Source organism: Carlito syrichta, unplaced genomic scaffold (genome assembly GCF_000164805.1).
Source record: "Carlito syrichta isolate Samal-C Ts95f unplaced genomic scaffold, Tarsius_syrichta-2.0.1 Scaffold134202, whole genome shotgun sequence".
Lineage (NCBI taxonomy): Eukaryota > Metazoa > Chordata > Mammalia > Primates > Tarsiidae > Carlito > Carlito syrichta.
This window is the reverse complement of record NW_007078298.1, coordinates 162,538-180,436: the sequence shown is the minus strand read 5'-3', so window position 1 is coordinate 180,436 and position 17,899 is coordinate 162,538. Positions and strand designations below refer to the sequence as shown.

Genomic DNA, 17,899 nt, shown 5'->3' with positions numbered 1-17,899 from the left:
GGGCCCTGAGAAGGAGTGGGGTCCCAAGGGACTGAGTACTGGCACCAGGCAGTCCTACACATCTCCTTGTGACACTTGCATTCATGGAGAATGATTTTTTCTTTGACCAGTGAAGGTACCCTTCAGCCATCCTTCTCTTCATGTTATTTTCCCACTTATTATATCTTTCTGCCACTTTTTTCATGGATAACCTAGGAAACAAACCCCAGAATAGGTAAGCTGCTGTTTGCTTTCTTCCCTACTAGTGGTATTTCCTAGGCAGCATAATCTTAGGAACTATCTGATGTTGCAAATTGTTGAACACAATCCTTTACAAGAGGAGTCCATTAACCCTGTGTATCTGGAGGTTTGTGTCAGTACCGAAAGCAACATTTTGTGCAGTAAACAGGTTACTCAGTACAACGGATTCCTATGTAATAAAATGGTTTTTACTAAAGACGATGATTAGTTTGGTGGAATTGTTTTTAGAATCTTGGAGTCTTCTTTTTGCCTAAGAATCAGAATTTACAAATTTCTAAACAAGTCATGGCAGTGCTGCTGGTAATTCTAATTTAACCTAACACTATTTTCAACATCTCACATGAGGAATAGATAAAATAACCGAGAACAGAAGTATTTACTGTCAGAATGAGAGGGAGGAAATAGTCTATGATGGTTACTTTTATAAGTCAAAATTGAATGACTCTGACTTTTTACTGGATGAAAAGCAGGTACCCAGAATACAGTTTGTGGAACAAGAAATTTGAAAGTAATTGTGTCAATCAAATAAATGCAGTAGCTCCATAGTGCTTTTCATGCCACAGTTCTTTTCTATTATGAAAAGGGGCTTTCAGGAGGATGCTGAGAAAATACAGGTGAATACAGTATAAACATTTTCAACATCACAACTTGTGTATAGAAAAATTCTCATTGGCTAACTACAGCACCAGTAGACTTAGTGACACAAATAAAATAGAGAGGTTATATTTCAAAGCAGTGACTTATTTCAGTGTGATCCCCATCCCTGTTTTCTTTTCCTTGGCAAGTTAGGACAGTGTCTCAAAAAATTCCAGTAGATTCATTCAGTCACATCATTGCAGTTCTAAACTTCTCTAAGAACACTTTGGGAGGTGGAACACATCCTGTCTATTCTCTCATCAGAGCTGAACATTTTTTTAGTTCTTTTTAATCCACTGAGAGTAGCCATTACCAGAGCATTTTTAATAGGGATTTCTAGTTATTTTGAGTGTTGTGAGCTTTCTAACGTGCCGTCACGATGTACTTCAAGAGAACTGTACTTGCTATGGAAGCTCTCCTATATTCTCTGTGGTCTCATCATGGAATGTCTTAATCACTTGGGTTGGGTTCTTTATTCAGAATGATTTGCAAGCAGGGACATGAAAATAAATGTAATAAATACTAGGACATTGCCAATTAATTAAACTAGTTAGTTGACCCATGGAATATCCAAACTTAGGTGTTTTTTTTAAAAATAAATATTTGAATAGTCATTTTTAGATGTTGGTTGTTGACTATAAAGATGATAATACTTTATACTATTTTAATAATAAAAGCAAAAGGCATTGGTGAAATGGAAAAAATTCCAGAATTCAGGAGACCTGATTCTAATTTTGCCTTGGACAACTAAATACTGGTATATCTCTGAGCACATTATTTTAACTCTCTGGGATCCTTCTCATCTCTAAGATGTGAGAGTCCCTCCCTATTCTGAGATTCTATGAAGACATAAATTATATTTTCAGGCTTTGGATAAACTGTCATAATGGTGTATGAAAGAAAAACAGAGCATGTGTTTTGAGTTTTAAATGTTTTGAGTCTAATAGTTTACTTTTTAAAGTAGGGCATCAAAGCACTATTTAATTCAACCAATTATTCAAAAATATTTGAGAGTCTATGTGGTAAGTATTGTGCAGAACACTGGCAAGACAAATGCTGAACAAAGCTTACTTTGACATCATGGGACGTCTTTAATTATTGCCTTTATTTGAAGGAAACTGTATTAAGGGAAACACATAGGAATTCCAATTTGTTGGAGATGTCTAGAGGAAGCATTATTTACCATCTACTTTGGGTGGTGAATCTCTGGGGGTATAACCCTCATAATAAAAAATAGTCCTAAAGACTTAGTTGAAGGTGTCTAAATCTATTACTACTTTATTTATTTTGAAATAATTTAATACTTGGGGACACATATTGAGGAACTATCAGGGACTTTACATCAAGGGTGAATTTAGTAACTCATTTATTTGGATTCTGTTCTCACAAATGACAGTTGCCTAGTTGCTCTCTTGCTTGGATATCAATTTTGGGTTTGCAGATATCAGCCTTCTACCAGACAACTCAAGGGCAAGGCTTCTCTCGGTTTCTTGAGCAGAATGACGGGAAGAAAAGTAACAGAACTGGGAGGGTGGCCAGTAAGGGGAGGAAAACTACAGACCTGCGGCATTGCCCAAGAAACCGAGAGACCAGGGAGGAAGGAAAAATGGAGCGGGAAGCCTGAATTCAAGTGGCAAAAAGCAGAGATTATTATTTTGGGAAAGGAAATTACATTGGTACATGCCTAGGAAAGAATGAAAGGACATACAAATGCATATTTAGCCTTTCCTGATATTAAATACAGTGAACTCGCTGACATGTATAAACCCCCCCCAAAAAAAGCTTTAGAAAGTGTGAGTGTAACTAACACATAGACAATGAAAAACATAAAACATACAAAATATATTTGCGAGATAGAATATTTGATGCATTTAGACATTTTAATGAAAACTTTTAAAATTTGGGGCTCAGTTTGGCTAACAAAGTTCTGAGAAACAGATTCATTACAATTATAAAATTAGACAAAGTATATTCCAATAGTTTAATGTTTTCACATTAAACTATTGGAATATAATGATCTAAATGATCTAAAAAAAATTTTTTTTTCTCAATAATTAACTTGCTAGTGACCTTGTTGGAAGAGTTAATAAAACACTTGAACTGATGTCAAGTAAAAAAAAAAAGTGGTAAAAAGCACTTTATTTTGTTGGCATAGCCCAGCCAATTCATTAAAAAAATTAAAACTGAAGTCCTTTTTGTCTCTCTGGCTATGACTATATGGCTATATGACTCACACATGTACACAGGCATATATAATCATTGCAGATTCAAACACTTCCATCAGACTACTGAATGTTATATGGCAAAAAACCTACTTTATAAATTCTATAAAAATACGAGGACATATATAGTTGGTAGAATGTGGGTATTTCACAATGAATTAATTTTAAATTAGAAAAAAAATCGATGAAAGAGGAACTACTTATTTTATTTGCCTGAGAATGTCAAACATTCTTTATCCATTGCATTTGAATGAATCTGAAACTAATTTGTATGTGTGTCTAAAGGTCTAGCTGTGAGACGCGACAGTCACCCAGCTAAAGCCATATGTGTTTTGTGAAAATGGACAGTGCTCTATTTTTGTTTAACTTCAGCTCAATTTTCTTTTCGTTTTTATTGAGATGGTATCTTGCTATCTTGCTCAGGCTGTATTTGAACTTCTGGGTTCTAGTGATCCCCCGTCTCTGCCTCCTGAGGAGTAGGGCTTTTATTTTATTTTATTTTTTTATAAACATATTTTTTATTTTAAAATTGTGGGGTACAGTTAAGGGTTAGGTATACAAATATGCATCGTTCAGGCACCCTTGTTGATAAGGGGTGTCTCCCCGTCCCCAGACAGATATTGACTACCGTTAATCCCACCTCTCTTCCCCTCCCTACCCCCCTATAGTTTCCTGCCACTGTCAATCCTTTTCTTACAGTATTATGATAGATGTTCAAGGTCCACTTATGAGTGAGAACATGTGATACTCAGTTCTTTGTTTCTGTGTGAGATCACTCAGTATTATAGATTCCAGGTTGCTGCGAAATTCATGATTTTGTTCTTTTTTACGGTTGCGTAGTATTCCATCGTGTATATGTTCCACATTTTTAAAAATCCAGTCCTCCTTTGATGGACAGCATGGTTGGTTCCAGGTTCTTGCTATTGTGAACAATGCTGCGATAAACATACGTGTGCAGGTATCTTTTTTATAGAATGATTTGAGTTCTTCAGGGTATATTCCCAGGAGGGGGATTGCGGGGCCATATGGGAGGTTGATATTTAGAGCTTTTAGGAATCGCCACACTGCTTTCCACAGAGGTTGCACTAGTTTACATTCCCACAACAGTGTGGCAGCATTTCCTTTTCACCACATCCTCTCCAGCATCTGTTATTTTTTGAGTTATTGATAATTGCCATTCTGACTGGAGTAAGGTGTAGTTTTAATTTGCATCTCCTTGATGATTAGTGAGGTTGAACATTTCTTCATGTGTCTGTTGGCTGCTTGGATGTCTTCTATTGAGAAGCGTCTGTTCATATCTTTTGCCCACTTTATAATGGGGTTGTTTGTTTTTTTCTTTTCTGCACGTTTGAGCTCCTTGTAGATCCAAGATGTTAAGCCTTTGTCAGACCTGGAGTTGGCAAATACTTTTTCCCAGTCTGTGGGCTGTCTCCCTGCTCTCTTGATGGTTTCTTTGACTTTGCAGAAGCTTATCAGTTTAATGAGGTCCCACTTGTTTATTTTATCTCTTATGGACCGTGCGTTTCAGGGGTTTTGTTCAGGAATTGGATACCAGTTCCAATTTTGATAAGGGTGTGTCCTACATTTTCTAAGGTTCTTATGGTTTGAGGTTTTACATTTAGGTCTCTGGTCCATTTGGAATTAATTTTTGTGTTTGGGAAGGGCTTTTATTTTAAAGATAGGATTTGACAATGGGAAATAACATCAATGATTATTAGCTTGTTAGTACAGGTGATAAGTGATTGTATATTCCTTTTTAGTGTGTGATTTGCTGACCTTTAAGGACTCTGAGAAGTGCTGGCAGGGTATTTAAGTATTACTATGTATTTTTTTCCCCTCAATGTCATCATCACTTTTGTTCACCTTTTTATCTTGTTGCCTCTGTTAAACAAAACTGGAGGTAAAATATGAAAAAGTACATGTTTCATCAAATGTGACAGCAAAATAAATGCATTATGGCTAAACATATACATTATTGATCATGGCTTATCAAGAAGGTATAATTTTCTTTTTTTGCAATTTCATACATGAGTGGGAAGAAGAATAATTTAAGTGACACAAACAATTTAAGAAACAACTTGCAAGCTCTATCTTTTGAGGGGGTTTTCACCTTTTCTTCACTCTCATAGTCAGGGAGTCCTTTGTTGCATGAGACAGGGATTTAATTTAAAATTCAAAGCCTCTGTTTAAATTCTGATTCTATTCTTGATATTGATGATATCTAGTGTTTAGCATAGTACTTAGTACCTATTGGGTGTTCAATAAAATGCTCAGGATAAGTGGATGGATGTTTTGGTTTAATTGTCCTTTTGTGTTAGTATTTCTTTTCTGTTTGATTTTTTTTTTGGTGATATATTTGGTTCTATCAAACAAAATATTTAGATTTTGCATCCAGCCTGTGAGAGACATATTCAAGTGTTCAAACCTGTTTGAATTTTGCTTACACCTGCTATTTAAAGCAAAACTTCAGGAGCAAGTTGTTTTGCAAAAGGAGCAGATGGAGCAGTATTCTCCTCTGAGGACTCTTTGTGAGTGGTCCGTTAATATTTTAGGAGAATAAATAAATGTAAAGACTCTTCTCTAGTCTGGATTGCTTATATTTTCTGTACAATTCTGTCAAATGAGAAAAATATTTGTCAGCAGTTGGGTTACTGTTGTCAAAAATGCACTGCCAGGAGATGGAAGAGACATCATCATGGTCCTCAAACATCACTTCAGGACAGCATCTGGAAATCTAGAATTATGTTATGTAAGCTCAGAGCACCTCAGACATTGAGGCCTAGACTGATCTAGCAAGTTGGGGAGTTGGAAGTATCTCTGAAGGCTGGAGATTTGTTTGGGCTGTTGTGGGAATTTTAGAAAGTGTACATTCTTATAAATAGAATAGTGAGAAATCACTTCCTGAACAGGCTTTATTTGAGGCTTATTAGACAGTTCTTCATTTAACCTAGTGGCGTTTGAACTTCAGTGAACATAAAAAAAGACACACATGAAGGAAATTGTTAGAATGCAGATTCCTGGGTCTCATTCTCAGAGGGCCTGGTTTGATAGCTCCAGGGAGGAGACCAGTCTCCACATTTCAAACAAAACAGGTGATTCCTTGGCACACTAAAGTTGTGCCTCAAGATGGCGGAATTCCACACCTTGAGGACCATTGATCTGAGTCTGGTGAGCTCTGCAGACAGATTTTGGGGAATAATCGTTCTGGAAGTGGCTCCTTTGGGCTGAATGTATTCCAGGCAACTAACCACTGCCTTAACGGGGACAGGGATGAATGCGGTCACTTGGCATTATTACCACCACATCCTATGGCTACATTCTTTGTGATCAAAATAAACTTCCTGGTTGTGAGAAATAAAGTGTTTGAGGTTTCACCATTTGTCACTTTTTTTTTTGAGTCGGAGTCTCACTCGGTCACCCAGACTGGAGTGCAGTGGCCGCTCCTGGCCACCGCAGCCTCGACCTGCTGGGCTCCGGTGATCCTTCCGCCTCAACCTTCCAACTAACCGGAATTACAGGTGCGCACTACCACGCCCAGCTGATTTTTTGATTTATTGTAGAGAGGAGGTCTCGCTGCCCAGGCGGGTCTCGAACCCGCGGGCTCAGGCAATCCACTCACCTCAGCCTCCCAAAGGCGCGGGATGACAGGTGGAGCCACCGAGCCCGGCCATTTGTAACTTTAATTATTTGTGTACTGTTTTCTCATTTTTCCTGAGATGTTTTCGTTAACTGCCCTATGTTTATGTTCAGTAGATCATGTCATTGCTATGTCTTGTGGCTTCTTTCTTCAAAACAGAGAAACAGATATTCAGAAAGGTTGGAATTGTAGACAATAAGGGAGAAAAAGCATTGCTGTGAGGGTCAATTTGTCATTACTATTTGCTTTTGTGTTTTTCAGAGTGAGATTGACGCAAACATTTCTCAAATGCTCCACCTACTGGTTCATTTTGAAGGAGCTGTTTGTTTGCATGGCAATGAAAAATTAAAAAGGTGAAGGGAGAAAAAAACATCTGAATGCTAGATTTTTTTTCTTTATGGGAAGAAAACAATAGAATGTTCAGATATCTGATGTAAGGGGGCACCCCCGAAACCCTACCAAAGTTCGACAAAAATAGTAATGGTTGCTAATCTTTACATCCTTAGTTAATAAATTGTTCTGTCATTCAGTGGCCAAGTTGGGTAGGGGTCTAGTTGAACTCAGCAAATAAGTTCAAATGGTGAGCCAACATTTGAAGAATTTGCATTTGCAAACAACTCTAACCAACCTGGCACGAAAGGGTGCTCTCTGTGTAGAAGTTACCTTAACTGTGAGTTCTTGAAGTCCATTTAACTCCTTTTTCCACTCACATAAAACATTTGCTATGTGTGAGTCTACTGTGGCCACTGGTGAAAATCAGAATGCTCTAAAACATGCACCTATACCTTGTTGCTTTATGACTATGCTTCTTCATACATGAACCCTCCAACTTAATATTGAGAGAAGATAGTGTTTCCTGACTACATTTCGTATACATACACATCCTGTTTTCTGTTACTTCACTTCTTTTCCCTGTAGAATACTAAGTTATTGCTCACAACTTTATTACAAGACTTATTTTATCAGACTGTGATCTTGGTTTATTCTGTCTCCTTTAAACAAATCAAATCTAATTCATCCATGTATGCCCATGCCTAGCAGAGGGTATGAATTTTAAAGGCACTCAATACATGCTTGTTTATAGAATTGATAAATGATTGAATAAGTCCTTGTGTAGTTTGTTGTCTGTGTGGTACTGCTCTGTAGGCTACAATTATTTTTGCTGCCATATTTTAGTAGATTATTTTATCTAACTGTTCTGTTTATAGCTTTTTCTCAAGCACCAATAAGAGTAAATATAGTTATAATTTTTTAGAAGGCTTTAAGATTTTCAAAAGATTTTAAGATTTTCAAAAGATTTTAAGATTTTCAAAGATTTTCATACCTGGTGTTTTCTTGGAACTTCATAATATACTGTAGATTTTGTGCAAATTATCTCTAACTTTGGGTAGTATGATTATCTTAAAATGTCTGTATACAGAACAACTATTTTAAGGAGTCTATGTGCTACAACTTTTAAGGTTTGTTTATTATCTCCTAAAGAGATGTGCATCTATAAATATAGAAATAGTATCTCTTTCATGCTGTTTTGTTCTTTATTATTTCAGTATGTAAGAAATCTTGTAATACCAAGCGATCTATTAAACAAAACTCCACCAACTCGCATGTCCACAGATTTATCTTACGGTCATAATTAGTGAACATAATAATGGCACTGGAGGAATAGTGTCCTTGGGGAAGGTGGTAAAGTTAGAAATTATTAATTCAAGGAATGAGGAAGAGAACTAACCAGGCACAGGTGGAAGTACTACTGGGCATTATTTGAGGGCCCAGTTGTGGTTGGAGATGTGAATTTGTAGACCAAACTGGGAGGATAAGTATGACATACAGAGATATAAAGCAGTGAGGGTATCAATTGTCCAGTAAAGGGCCTATATTATGGGCAACCCATTGTAGTAGAGGGGTATGCCTTGGGAAATGATGAGGGAGAATGTCAATTGAGGCAGACTGCAATAATTCAAAGGCATTCCTAGCCTTCCTGGTTGGACACATTGGATGCTAAGGTTGTTTAGTATATATCGAGGTCTTATTCTCTCACCACTCAATTCACTCTCTTAGATTAGGGGATTTGTTTCCCCTCCTCCTAAATTAGAATCAGGACCTGGCAACTAGTTAGTCTTTGAGAAAGTCAGTTCTAACTGACTGCTTGATTAGTATTTACACCATGCTTTCAAAGTTAGAACTAATCCTTGAAAAATGTGAGAATATTCAGCTACATCGTTCAATATATTATTTCATTACTCCACTGTGAGGTTTGCTTGGCTCAGACTTGATGCGTCACTTCTTGAGTCTAAGAAAACCTGTTGGATAGTAGAGTAATGAGTGGCTACCAAAACATTTCCAATTGTATCAGAGAGTGCAGTGGATATTTTCTAATCTAAAAAGGTGGAAATTAGTTCTGGCGACTCAAACATTCCAGGCGAGCTGTCACATATGCGCTATCAATTTGTAAGTGAGCAGATGAAATTCAGTAAAATACACTTACAGAGTTAAAGGATCTTAAATTTGTTTATCAGTCTTTGATAACCCCAAAGCTTCTCCCGTGTGTTTCAGTGCCTCAGTGGTTTTCTTATGAGTACGGATTGTCACTCTGTTATAGCTGCGTAAACGTTCTGGTCAGGGGAATGTTGCAGATATCCAAATGCTTGACAACAGCAAACTTCCTCTCCATAGAAGCACCGAGGAACTAAATGGTTCTTGTGGTAGGAAAGAGTTAATGTGCATACTCAGTTTCTCATAGCCCAACAAGGAGTCTTGCAGGCAGGGGAGAGAAATTGGGAGTGGATTTTGACAAAAAATTTAGAGTTCTGCATTTTGGTGAATGTATTTTTTCCATAATTTGGTGAATGTGCTTGTCTTGTGTTTCTTAAAAAAAACAAAAGCCTATAAGTCTGTCTGTGTATGTGTGTGCACAGGATGGGTGGGGGCTGATACTACAATTCAATAAATGCCGCATTTTGATTTGTGTTCTAATTCTACTTTGGGGAAATAACTTTTCTGTCTTTATTTCCCATGTCTGAGATCATATATCTCTCACTAATCTCTTGCTCAAGAGTAAATATATAATAAAATGGGAATAGTGAAGTGAAGACATTGTGTTTACTATTATTAATGACTTCACTGTGCCGCGTCACTGCTTTCTTATGCATGCAAGTATTCCTTCGGATTCCTTAACCCTGCTTTCTTGGAAAATAACAGATTTGCGGTCAGGTTAACCCCTGCTGTTATCTTCCATGTCTTTGGATAAATTGGCCTCTCAGAAGCCCAGTTTCTTACCTCTAAAATGAGGGGAACAACTTATATGATTATGAAGATTAAAAGGATAATAATGCCTAGCGCCGTATTGGGAATATAGTAGGTGATCAGTCAATGTTGTTATCTTTCTCTAACCTCTTCTTATCAGTTACCTTATTGATTTGCATGTTGGTAATCACATTTCCTGATACTTTTAGTTACCTTCAGCTACAATCTTTGGCAAAACCTCGATATAATCACCATTCTTCGTAACTCCAGGTTAGTACTCTTAAGATTTTTATGGGAAATATTTTCAACACTTTTGGGTATGTGATATTTCTGTGTTATTCTGTAGATCTAATATACTTACACATGATATTCCCTTCCAGGAATCTTAAACACAAATGTGATCTTATTGGTTTCCTGTTTATTCACTCATTCACTTATCTCATTCATTCATTCAGACAGCATTTGTTCAGCAAATGGGCACTTCCTAACTCAGACAGCCCATACTCATATACTTTACACACATGCATGAAGTGGGACACTCAGACAGAAATTTGATATTGTCATTTTGGATTTAAAAATGTAAACTAAACTCACATTTTAAAAAATAACTAAATGATGCCAGATGCCTACTGACAGCTGACAATAGACAACTGTTGTCCCCCTGTCTTTACTCTTTCTTGATCTTTCCTCACAGCATGATGTGGAGGACATATGGCCAAAGGAATGGTCTGTATGTTAAAAAAACCTGTCAAAACTGTAACAATGATGATGACAGTAATAATAAGTGTTGATTTGTTGAGTCCTTACCATGTACCAGGCAGTGTGCTAAGTGCTTTATGCATTTCATACCATTAAATACGATACGAATGCAGGCGTGGTGCCTTACCATGGTCTACAAGACATCAAGGGCCTTGTCTCCTGATACTCTCATCTGTACTCATGTCTCTGTGACATGCTCCCTGAGTATGCCATGCAAGCATCATCTTGCCTCAGGACATTTGTCCTATTTCTCACATCAGAAATGTCTCAACCCACAGCCCTTGCTCAGTTCTTCACAAGACTGGCCCTTTCGTGGTCTTCAGATTGCAATCCAGTGTCACTTCACCCGGCAGTAGCCATCTCCTACCAACCATTCATTTCACATCACTGTTTATTTATTGTTTTTATGATAGTGCTCACCATCAGAAACGATTATTTATTTACTAGCATGCTTGTTTATTATCTGCCTTTTCTCATTGTAACTTAAGCTCCACAAGGGTGGGTACCTTGCTCTCTGTGGTCTTTACAGCACCTAGAATAGTCCTGGCCAGAGGTGGGTTCTCAGTATGGTTTTATGGAAATATTGTATCATTCTGGAGGAAGCCCTAGGACTTGGAAAATAAACAGTTAAAAATAGCTTATGGGTTGGGGGAGAAGGAGAATTAATGTATTCGGCAAGTACTTTATATCCAGCATTTATTAAGTGCTTTTCTAATAGGTATCATTGGATTTTCAAAATAATCTTTTTTTTTGTTTTGTTTTTCTTTTGACTCAGGATCTCACTCTGTCAACCAGGCTGTAGTGCAGTGGCATTACCCATCACAGCTCACTGTAGCCTCTACTTCCTAGGTTTAGGCAATCCTTCTGCCTTAGCTTCCCGAGAAGATGGGACTACAGGCATATGCCACCATACCTGGCTAACTTTTTGATTTTTTTTTTTTTTTTTTGTAGAGATGAGGTCTTTCTATGTTGCCCAGGCTGGTCTTGAACTCCTTCGTGCAAGTGATCCTCCCACCTTGGCCTTCCAAAGTGCTGGGATTACAGGTGTGAGCCTCCACGCCTTGCCCAGAATAATCTCATAAGAAAATTTAGATTCAGAGAAGTTGAATAACCTGCCTATGATTGCAGTTAATTAATTACTGATAAAAATAAGGTTAGAATCTTGTTCTGTATAACTCCAAACCCCATATGCCCTCCTCTGTATTACATATTTCAAGCCTAGGGGAATGTGGTGGATCTTGTGACGCACTACTTAAATACCCCGTTAGGAATGAAGGACGTATTCCTCTAGTTGCTAGGAGTACTGCTGAGAGGTAGCCCTCAACCGTCAGTCCTCTACACATGCTGCCTGACTGAAGAGAGCTACCTAACTCAAAGTCATGACCCATTCCCATGACTAATCTGCATGGGATAAGAAGGCTGGGGTCCCTTACTTGAATTCAGGCCACTCTGGAGTCAGAACTCCACGTAGGGTCAACTGAGGCTTTCAGTGAGAATGTATCACAGCCCAATTTCTCCCTGTGCCCAATTCTGCTTCCTTCTTTACCTTTTCACAGGGGTTGATCTCAAGAGCACTTCCTAATAAAATTCCCACATAATCTCCTTCTCAGAATCTGCTTCTCAGGGAACCTCACCTGTGATAGTGAGTTTCAGAATGGTGCTGGCATTAATAAAAGCACAAAATTCAGCAATGGGAAGGTGTTATTGGGAAGATATATAATGATAGCCTTGCATTTGGATTTTTAAAATTTAGGTGAAAATGGTCAGCTCTGGACTGTGAGCTCTTTAAACGTTTATATTACTGAATCACCAGTTTCAGCACAGTGCCTGTCTGTCAATTCAGTGAATGGAAATTGAAGATTTGGGACTGGAGCTTGGCTAAGAGCTCAGGCTTGCACATAGTGACTTTGGAGGTGATAGCTAATATGCTGAAAATTGACAAACTCTCAGTGAGAGAAAGAAACAAATATAAGGACAATGGAGAACTAGGAAACAAATTATATAAAAAGAACCAAAAGAATGTAGGTGCCAGGATGTTTTTTTTGTGTGTGTTTGTGGGATGGGCAGTGACTGGAGAGTACCTGGGATCAAGCACCCAGTGGTTGATATTTGCAAAATAATGAAGTACATTTAAGGATGGTACTTTTAAACCCGGTATGCACGAGGTTGCTAGTTGCCTTAGGAAAGTGATGTCAGTCCTGCATCTGAGATAGAGGACTATTTAACAAGGTCTAAAGAAGGAATATATAGTGAGTAAATGAAAGATATCATGTATCTCTGATCCAAAACATTTGACAATAAAAGTAGAGAGAGATAGTTAGCGATGCCGGGGAGGCCGAATACAAAGTTTAATAAAGGGATGAAGATTAATGTTTGCAGTTAACAAAGAAGTAAAAAAAGATGAAGATGGGTGAGTCAGATAGGAATTGAGAAAGGACAGGGTTGCTCATTAGCAGGGATGTCCAACCTGTGGCCCACAGGCCCCATGCGGCCCTGGAGAGTCAGTGATGCGACCCTACAAAATGTTTTAGCATCTTGTGTTTTTTTAGCATTTGTTTTCTTTGTGACCCCATGCATAGTTCCATTTCTGAAGTTCATAATCAAGCCTTATCCATAACATCGCTTTCTGGCAGCACATACATATTTGTGAGCCACTGCTTTCAATGCTGAAGTACTTGAAGAGCAAAATTCGAACAAACCTTTCTGACGAGCACCTTGAGAACTCACTAAACACTGCGACCACTTCCATGGAACCAGACATGAATAGATGAGTTTTATAAAAACAAGGTCAAATGTCCCACTAGTTTTATAGTGTTCTCATTTTTCTAAACTTTATAATAAAAACTGTCAGAAAATAAAACGTCTTATGACGTTATATACGCTAACTATATTCTATAACTTATGTGCTGCCCAAGGTCATTCCTCTTTACTCAGTGTGACCCAGGCAAGTCAAAAGGTTGGACACCCCCGCTCGAGAGGCATTCTCTAAATCCTTTCCCAAGCATGAGAACACGTCTTTATTTAGACCCAAGGGTCATGCAATATGGCAGGCATAGTAGGAGTACAGGCCTCTGTCAGATGTTGGTTTTTTTTTTCCCTCAATATGACAACTGGATCATTTATTAACTCTTTTAAGAGGAAAAATTGAACAACAAAAAAATCAAACATAATGATAGTTTCTTAGTTGGCTAAGGAATAAACAATATTTAGAGTCATAGTAATGCACAGACTGACTATTGACCTAAACCAAATTTGTTATGAACCACATTGAGAAGATGGGGCGTGGAGTGTTTTAGTATTCTAACACCTCAACTACAAGCAAGATATTGGTTTTAGTCACACCTAATTTGTTATAGTCTTGTTTAGATTTTATCATTTTAACTCAACGATTGACCAGTAATTTTGTCTATCAGCAGCTATCGCATTTAAATTGCCATGCTTCCTGCAGTTCCATTGGTGTACCTTAAGGTCGGTAGCTGCATTGACCATGGTCAAATCAGGTCTGAAATACCACGAATTCACCCTTCAGCAATTTGGTTTTTTTTTGAGTTGGAGTCTCACGCTGTTGCCCAGACTGTAGTGCAGTGGCCGTTCCCAGCCACTGCAGCCTCGACCTGCTGGGCTCCAGCGATCCTTCCACCTCAGCCTTCCAAGTAACTGGAATTACAGGCACACGCTACCACGCCCGGTTAATTTTTTGATTTATTGTAGAGATGAGGTCTCGCCAAGTTGCCCAGGCGGGTCTCGAACCCACGGGCTCAGGCAATCCACTCACCTCAGCCTCCCAAGGCGCGGGATTACAGGCTGAGCCACCGAGCCCGGCTACTCTTCAGCAATTTTACACGCAAACCATGAAGGGTACATTTTTTTCATTTTTATAATCTACTGCTTACATAATTTTTGGATTGTCTTCTCGATGATTTTAGACTTCAGATTTTCTCTTATCATTCTAAAGATAAGAATTTATAAATTATGGAGGGAGTGACTTTTTGATTTGTGTCTGTGTCAGCCTGTTCTCTTTAGTTATAAAAGTTATGTGTGAGTGTGGGTGTGTTTAAAGTTATAAGAGTTATAAAAGTCTCTATAGAAGTTATGTATATGTATATACACACACATCCTCCAATTTTTTTTCTCGCTATGTCTGATATGACTTTGTTGAATGTTAGAGCCCTTTTTGGCATTTTTTTTTTTTTTTTGGATACAGGTGGAAAGGTCACTAATGGAAGAAACTCCCAAGGTATTAGGAGCCAAGTGAACAGGACTCTATTTTCTTGTTATACTGAATATATTTTATACAGTTGAAAGGTGGTATGGAAGGTAAAATAAGGCCAAACAGGACATACACCATCAAATGTAGCTTCTTGACCTTCTCTCTTTCCTTTTCTGAGTGAATTTTGCTCAGTTTCATCAAGCAAGGACTTTTGTCTATTTTATATACTGTCAAATTTCATGTCTCCTGTGTGTCTGATGCATTGCAGCTGGTCAATACTTATTTGTTAAGTGAATAAATTTAGAGTGAATATGAAGATATTTATTCTAAGTATACTACACAAATGTTGCAAGAACCAAATAAGGTAATAACTAGAAATGTACTTTAGAAAAATAAAATCAACAACAAAGTTTTAAAAAAAACGGAATATACAGATGTAAAGAATTATGTCCTATTATTTTTATTCCTTTGCTATATATTTACTCCATGTCCATTATGCATGCTTAATTTTGCTGCATCATGAGACAGCACACAAAACCTATGCAGCAAAAAATGCTCTAATCATCTACAGAATAGAAGAAGAGTGTTGCATTTTTCTTAAATATTCTTATGATCTGCTACACCAGATTACCTTATATAGTAGGAGGAAACAGTAAGCTCTTTCAATATCATTTGAATATATATATGCATACACACACACACACACACACACACACACACACACATATATCTTTTTTTTTTTTTTTTTGAGTTGAAGTCTCACTCTGTCGCCCAGACTGGAGTGCAGTGGCACACTCATGGCCACCCCAGCGTCGACCTGCTGAGCTCTGGTGATCCTTCCACCTCAATCTTCCAAGTAGCTGGAACTACAGGTGTGTGCTACCATGCCTGGCTAATTTTTTATTTATTGTAGGGACGAGGTCTCACCAAGTTGCCTGGGCTGGTCTTGAACCCATGAGCTTGGGCAATTCACTTGCCTTGACCTCCCAAAGTGCTGGGATTACAGGCTGAGCCACTGAGCCCGGCCCTGACTATGTTTTTAAGAAATTCAATATTGTTTCATCAAGCAGTTATTTGTTGTTGTTCATTTCTCTACTAGGTATTTGAGATGTCTCAGTCAGTTGGGGAAAATACATTTTTCACCTCTATTTTTTCTTGTGATTTTATTGCAAACATTTTAGGAATGAAATTTCAAAATGATTTCTATAATTCTAACCCTTTTCTGGTATGAAGTCTTCCCAAGGGAAAGTAAGAAAAATTTACATTACCCCAACAGCAAATTTAAGGAGAACCTGCCATTGTACTAGTGAGAAGCCTGTCATCTTAATTCAATAGGTTTATAGAACCCAACAAAAGAAAAAAATGTATTTCATTTAGTTGCTTATTGACCAAATTCTCTAAGTGCATGGTCACTGAGTCTGTCAGGCTGCTTCTAATTTTATTTTTCCATTGTGTGATTGGTTTAATTTGTGTCTTGATTTTTTAAATGTTGTCTTACCATTTTTTTTTTAAACTTAAACAGTTTGTTTGCATATTTTCCAGAAAGGGAAGAATGCAGAGATTCTTACAAACTGTGTTTTTATCATAGTATTTACATATATAAACCCAAGTTTATTTTAGCATATTTGAAATGTCTATCAATATCTGTGTATCTTCCTATATATGATTGATTATATAGGGCAGAAGAGAGATGACTGTCATTGGATTCTGAATTTTAAAAATACCATTTAATAGAAATCTGAAGTAGGCATAATTACCCTTATTGTATCTTTTAAAAAATTGCCACTACTAATGAAAATGTCTTTTTCTTCCTTAACAAAAGAATCTGCCTCCAAAGGCATTATTGCTGGGAGTGATAATGATGAGATGATTGCGTTATAATGGAACAGAAACTGGGGGAAAGAGTAAGTCTTAGCTACAGACTATTGTAATTCCATTTGAAGCGTCAGACAGATATGAGGGAGTTTCTAGTGTGGAAGCTGTAGTAGAGAGATTTATTGTTTCTACCTGATATAAAGATCAATAAAGGCTTTGTGGACCTGACAGTATTTGCAAGCTATAAAGTCTCTCTCTCTCTCTCTCTCTCTCTCTTTGTCTTGTGTTAACTTATTGCCATTATAAACACATTTCAAAGAAAACCAATCTTTCCCTTTGCTCTGAATTAAATTCTTTCTCCAAAAGTGTACTTGCCACATACTCTCCTGCCGAAGGAGAATGGATGGGATTCATCTGCAGCTTATTGCAAGCGGCCAACTGTGGGGATTGTAGTAGAGGATGCTGCCTGCTGATTCTCTGAGCACTTGGGCACTTTCTCTGTTGATTCAGCTGCATTCTTGGGATGTGGGTGGGAAGAAATAGAGGGGGTCAATATCAAATTAAATTGTAAATGTAATTTTTTTTTTTTTTTTTTTTTTTTTTTTACCAATCTAGCTTTCCTGCCTCTTTAGAAAAATCCAGACAACCTAGGTCTCAAACACTTGGTTAACACAGATATCCAACTTTTTTTTTTTTTTTTGAGTTGGAGTCTGGAGTGCAGTGGCACACTCATGGCCACCCCAGTGTCGACTTGCTGGGCTCCAGCGATTCTTCTGCCTCAGCCTTCCAAGTAGCCACAACTTCAGGCGCACCATCATACTTGGCTAATTTTTGATTTATTGTAGAGTCGAGGTCTCGCCCAGTTGCCCGGGCAGGCCTTGAACCCGCAGGCTCATGCAATCCACTTGCCTTGGCCTCCCCAAGTGCTGGGATTACAGGTTGAGCCACTGAGCCTGGCCCAGGTATCCAATTATTTTGATTATAGAAATGGAATATGTCACCTTAGTCTATAGCATTCTTGGTGACTGTAGTGACAGAAGTTAACAATCCCATTGGGTATGCAGTTGGAAAAAGCATTTTGCTACAAGTTACCCCAAGTGGCATAGTAATTTTTCAAAGAATACAGACTAGTAAGTC

The 17,899-nt window shown here is 37.9% G+C and overlaps 1 protein-coding gene across 1 annotated transcript in view; it reads left to right on the top strand.

Moving 5' to 3' along the window:
* Positions 1 to 6,224: 6,224 nt before the first annotated feature.
* The window catches only part of LOC103250785 (guanylate cyclase soluble subunit alpha-2-like), a gene marked incomplete at its 3' end in the record, with an annotated part of 71,734 nt that continues 60,059 nt past the window's right edge, over positions 6,225 to 17,899 (top strand). Inside the window, exons 1-4 of the mRNA XM_021708196.1 lie at positions 6,225 to 6,266; positions 9,335 to 9,437; positions 10,188 to 10,248; positions 12,551 to 12,758. Coding sequence (XP_021563871.1) covers positions 6,225 to 6,266; positions 9,335 to 9,437; positions 10,188 to 10,248; positions 12,551 to 12,758 — 414 coding nt within the window. The remainder of the gene's footprint in view (positions 6,267 to 9,334; positions 9,438 to 10,187; positions 10,249 to 12,550; positions 12,759 to 17,899) is intronic.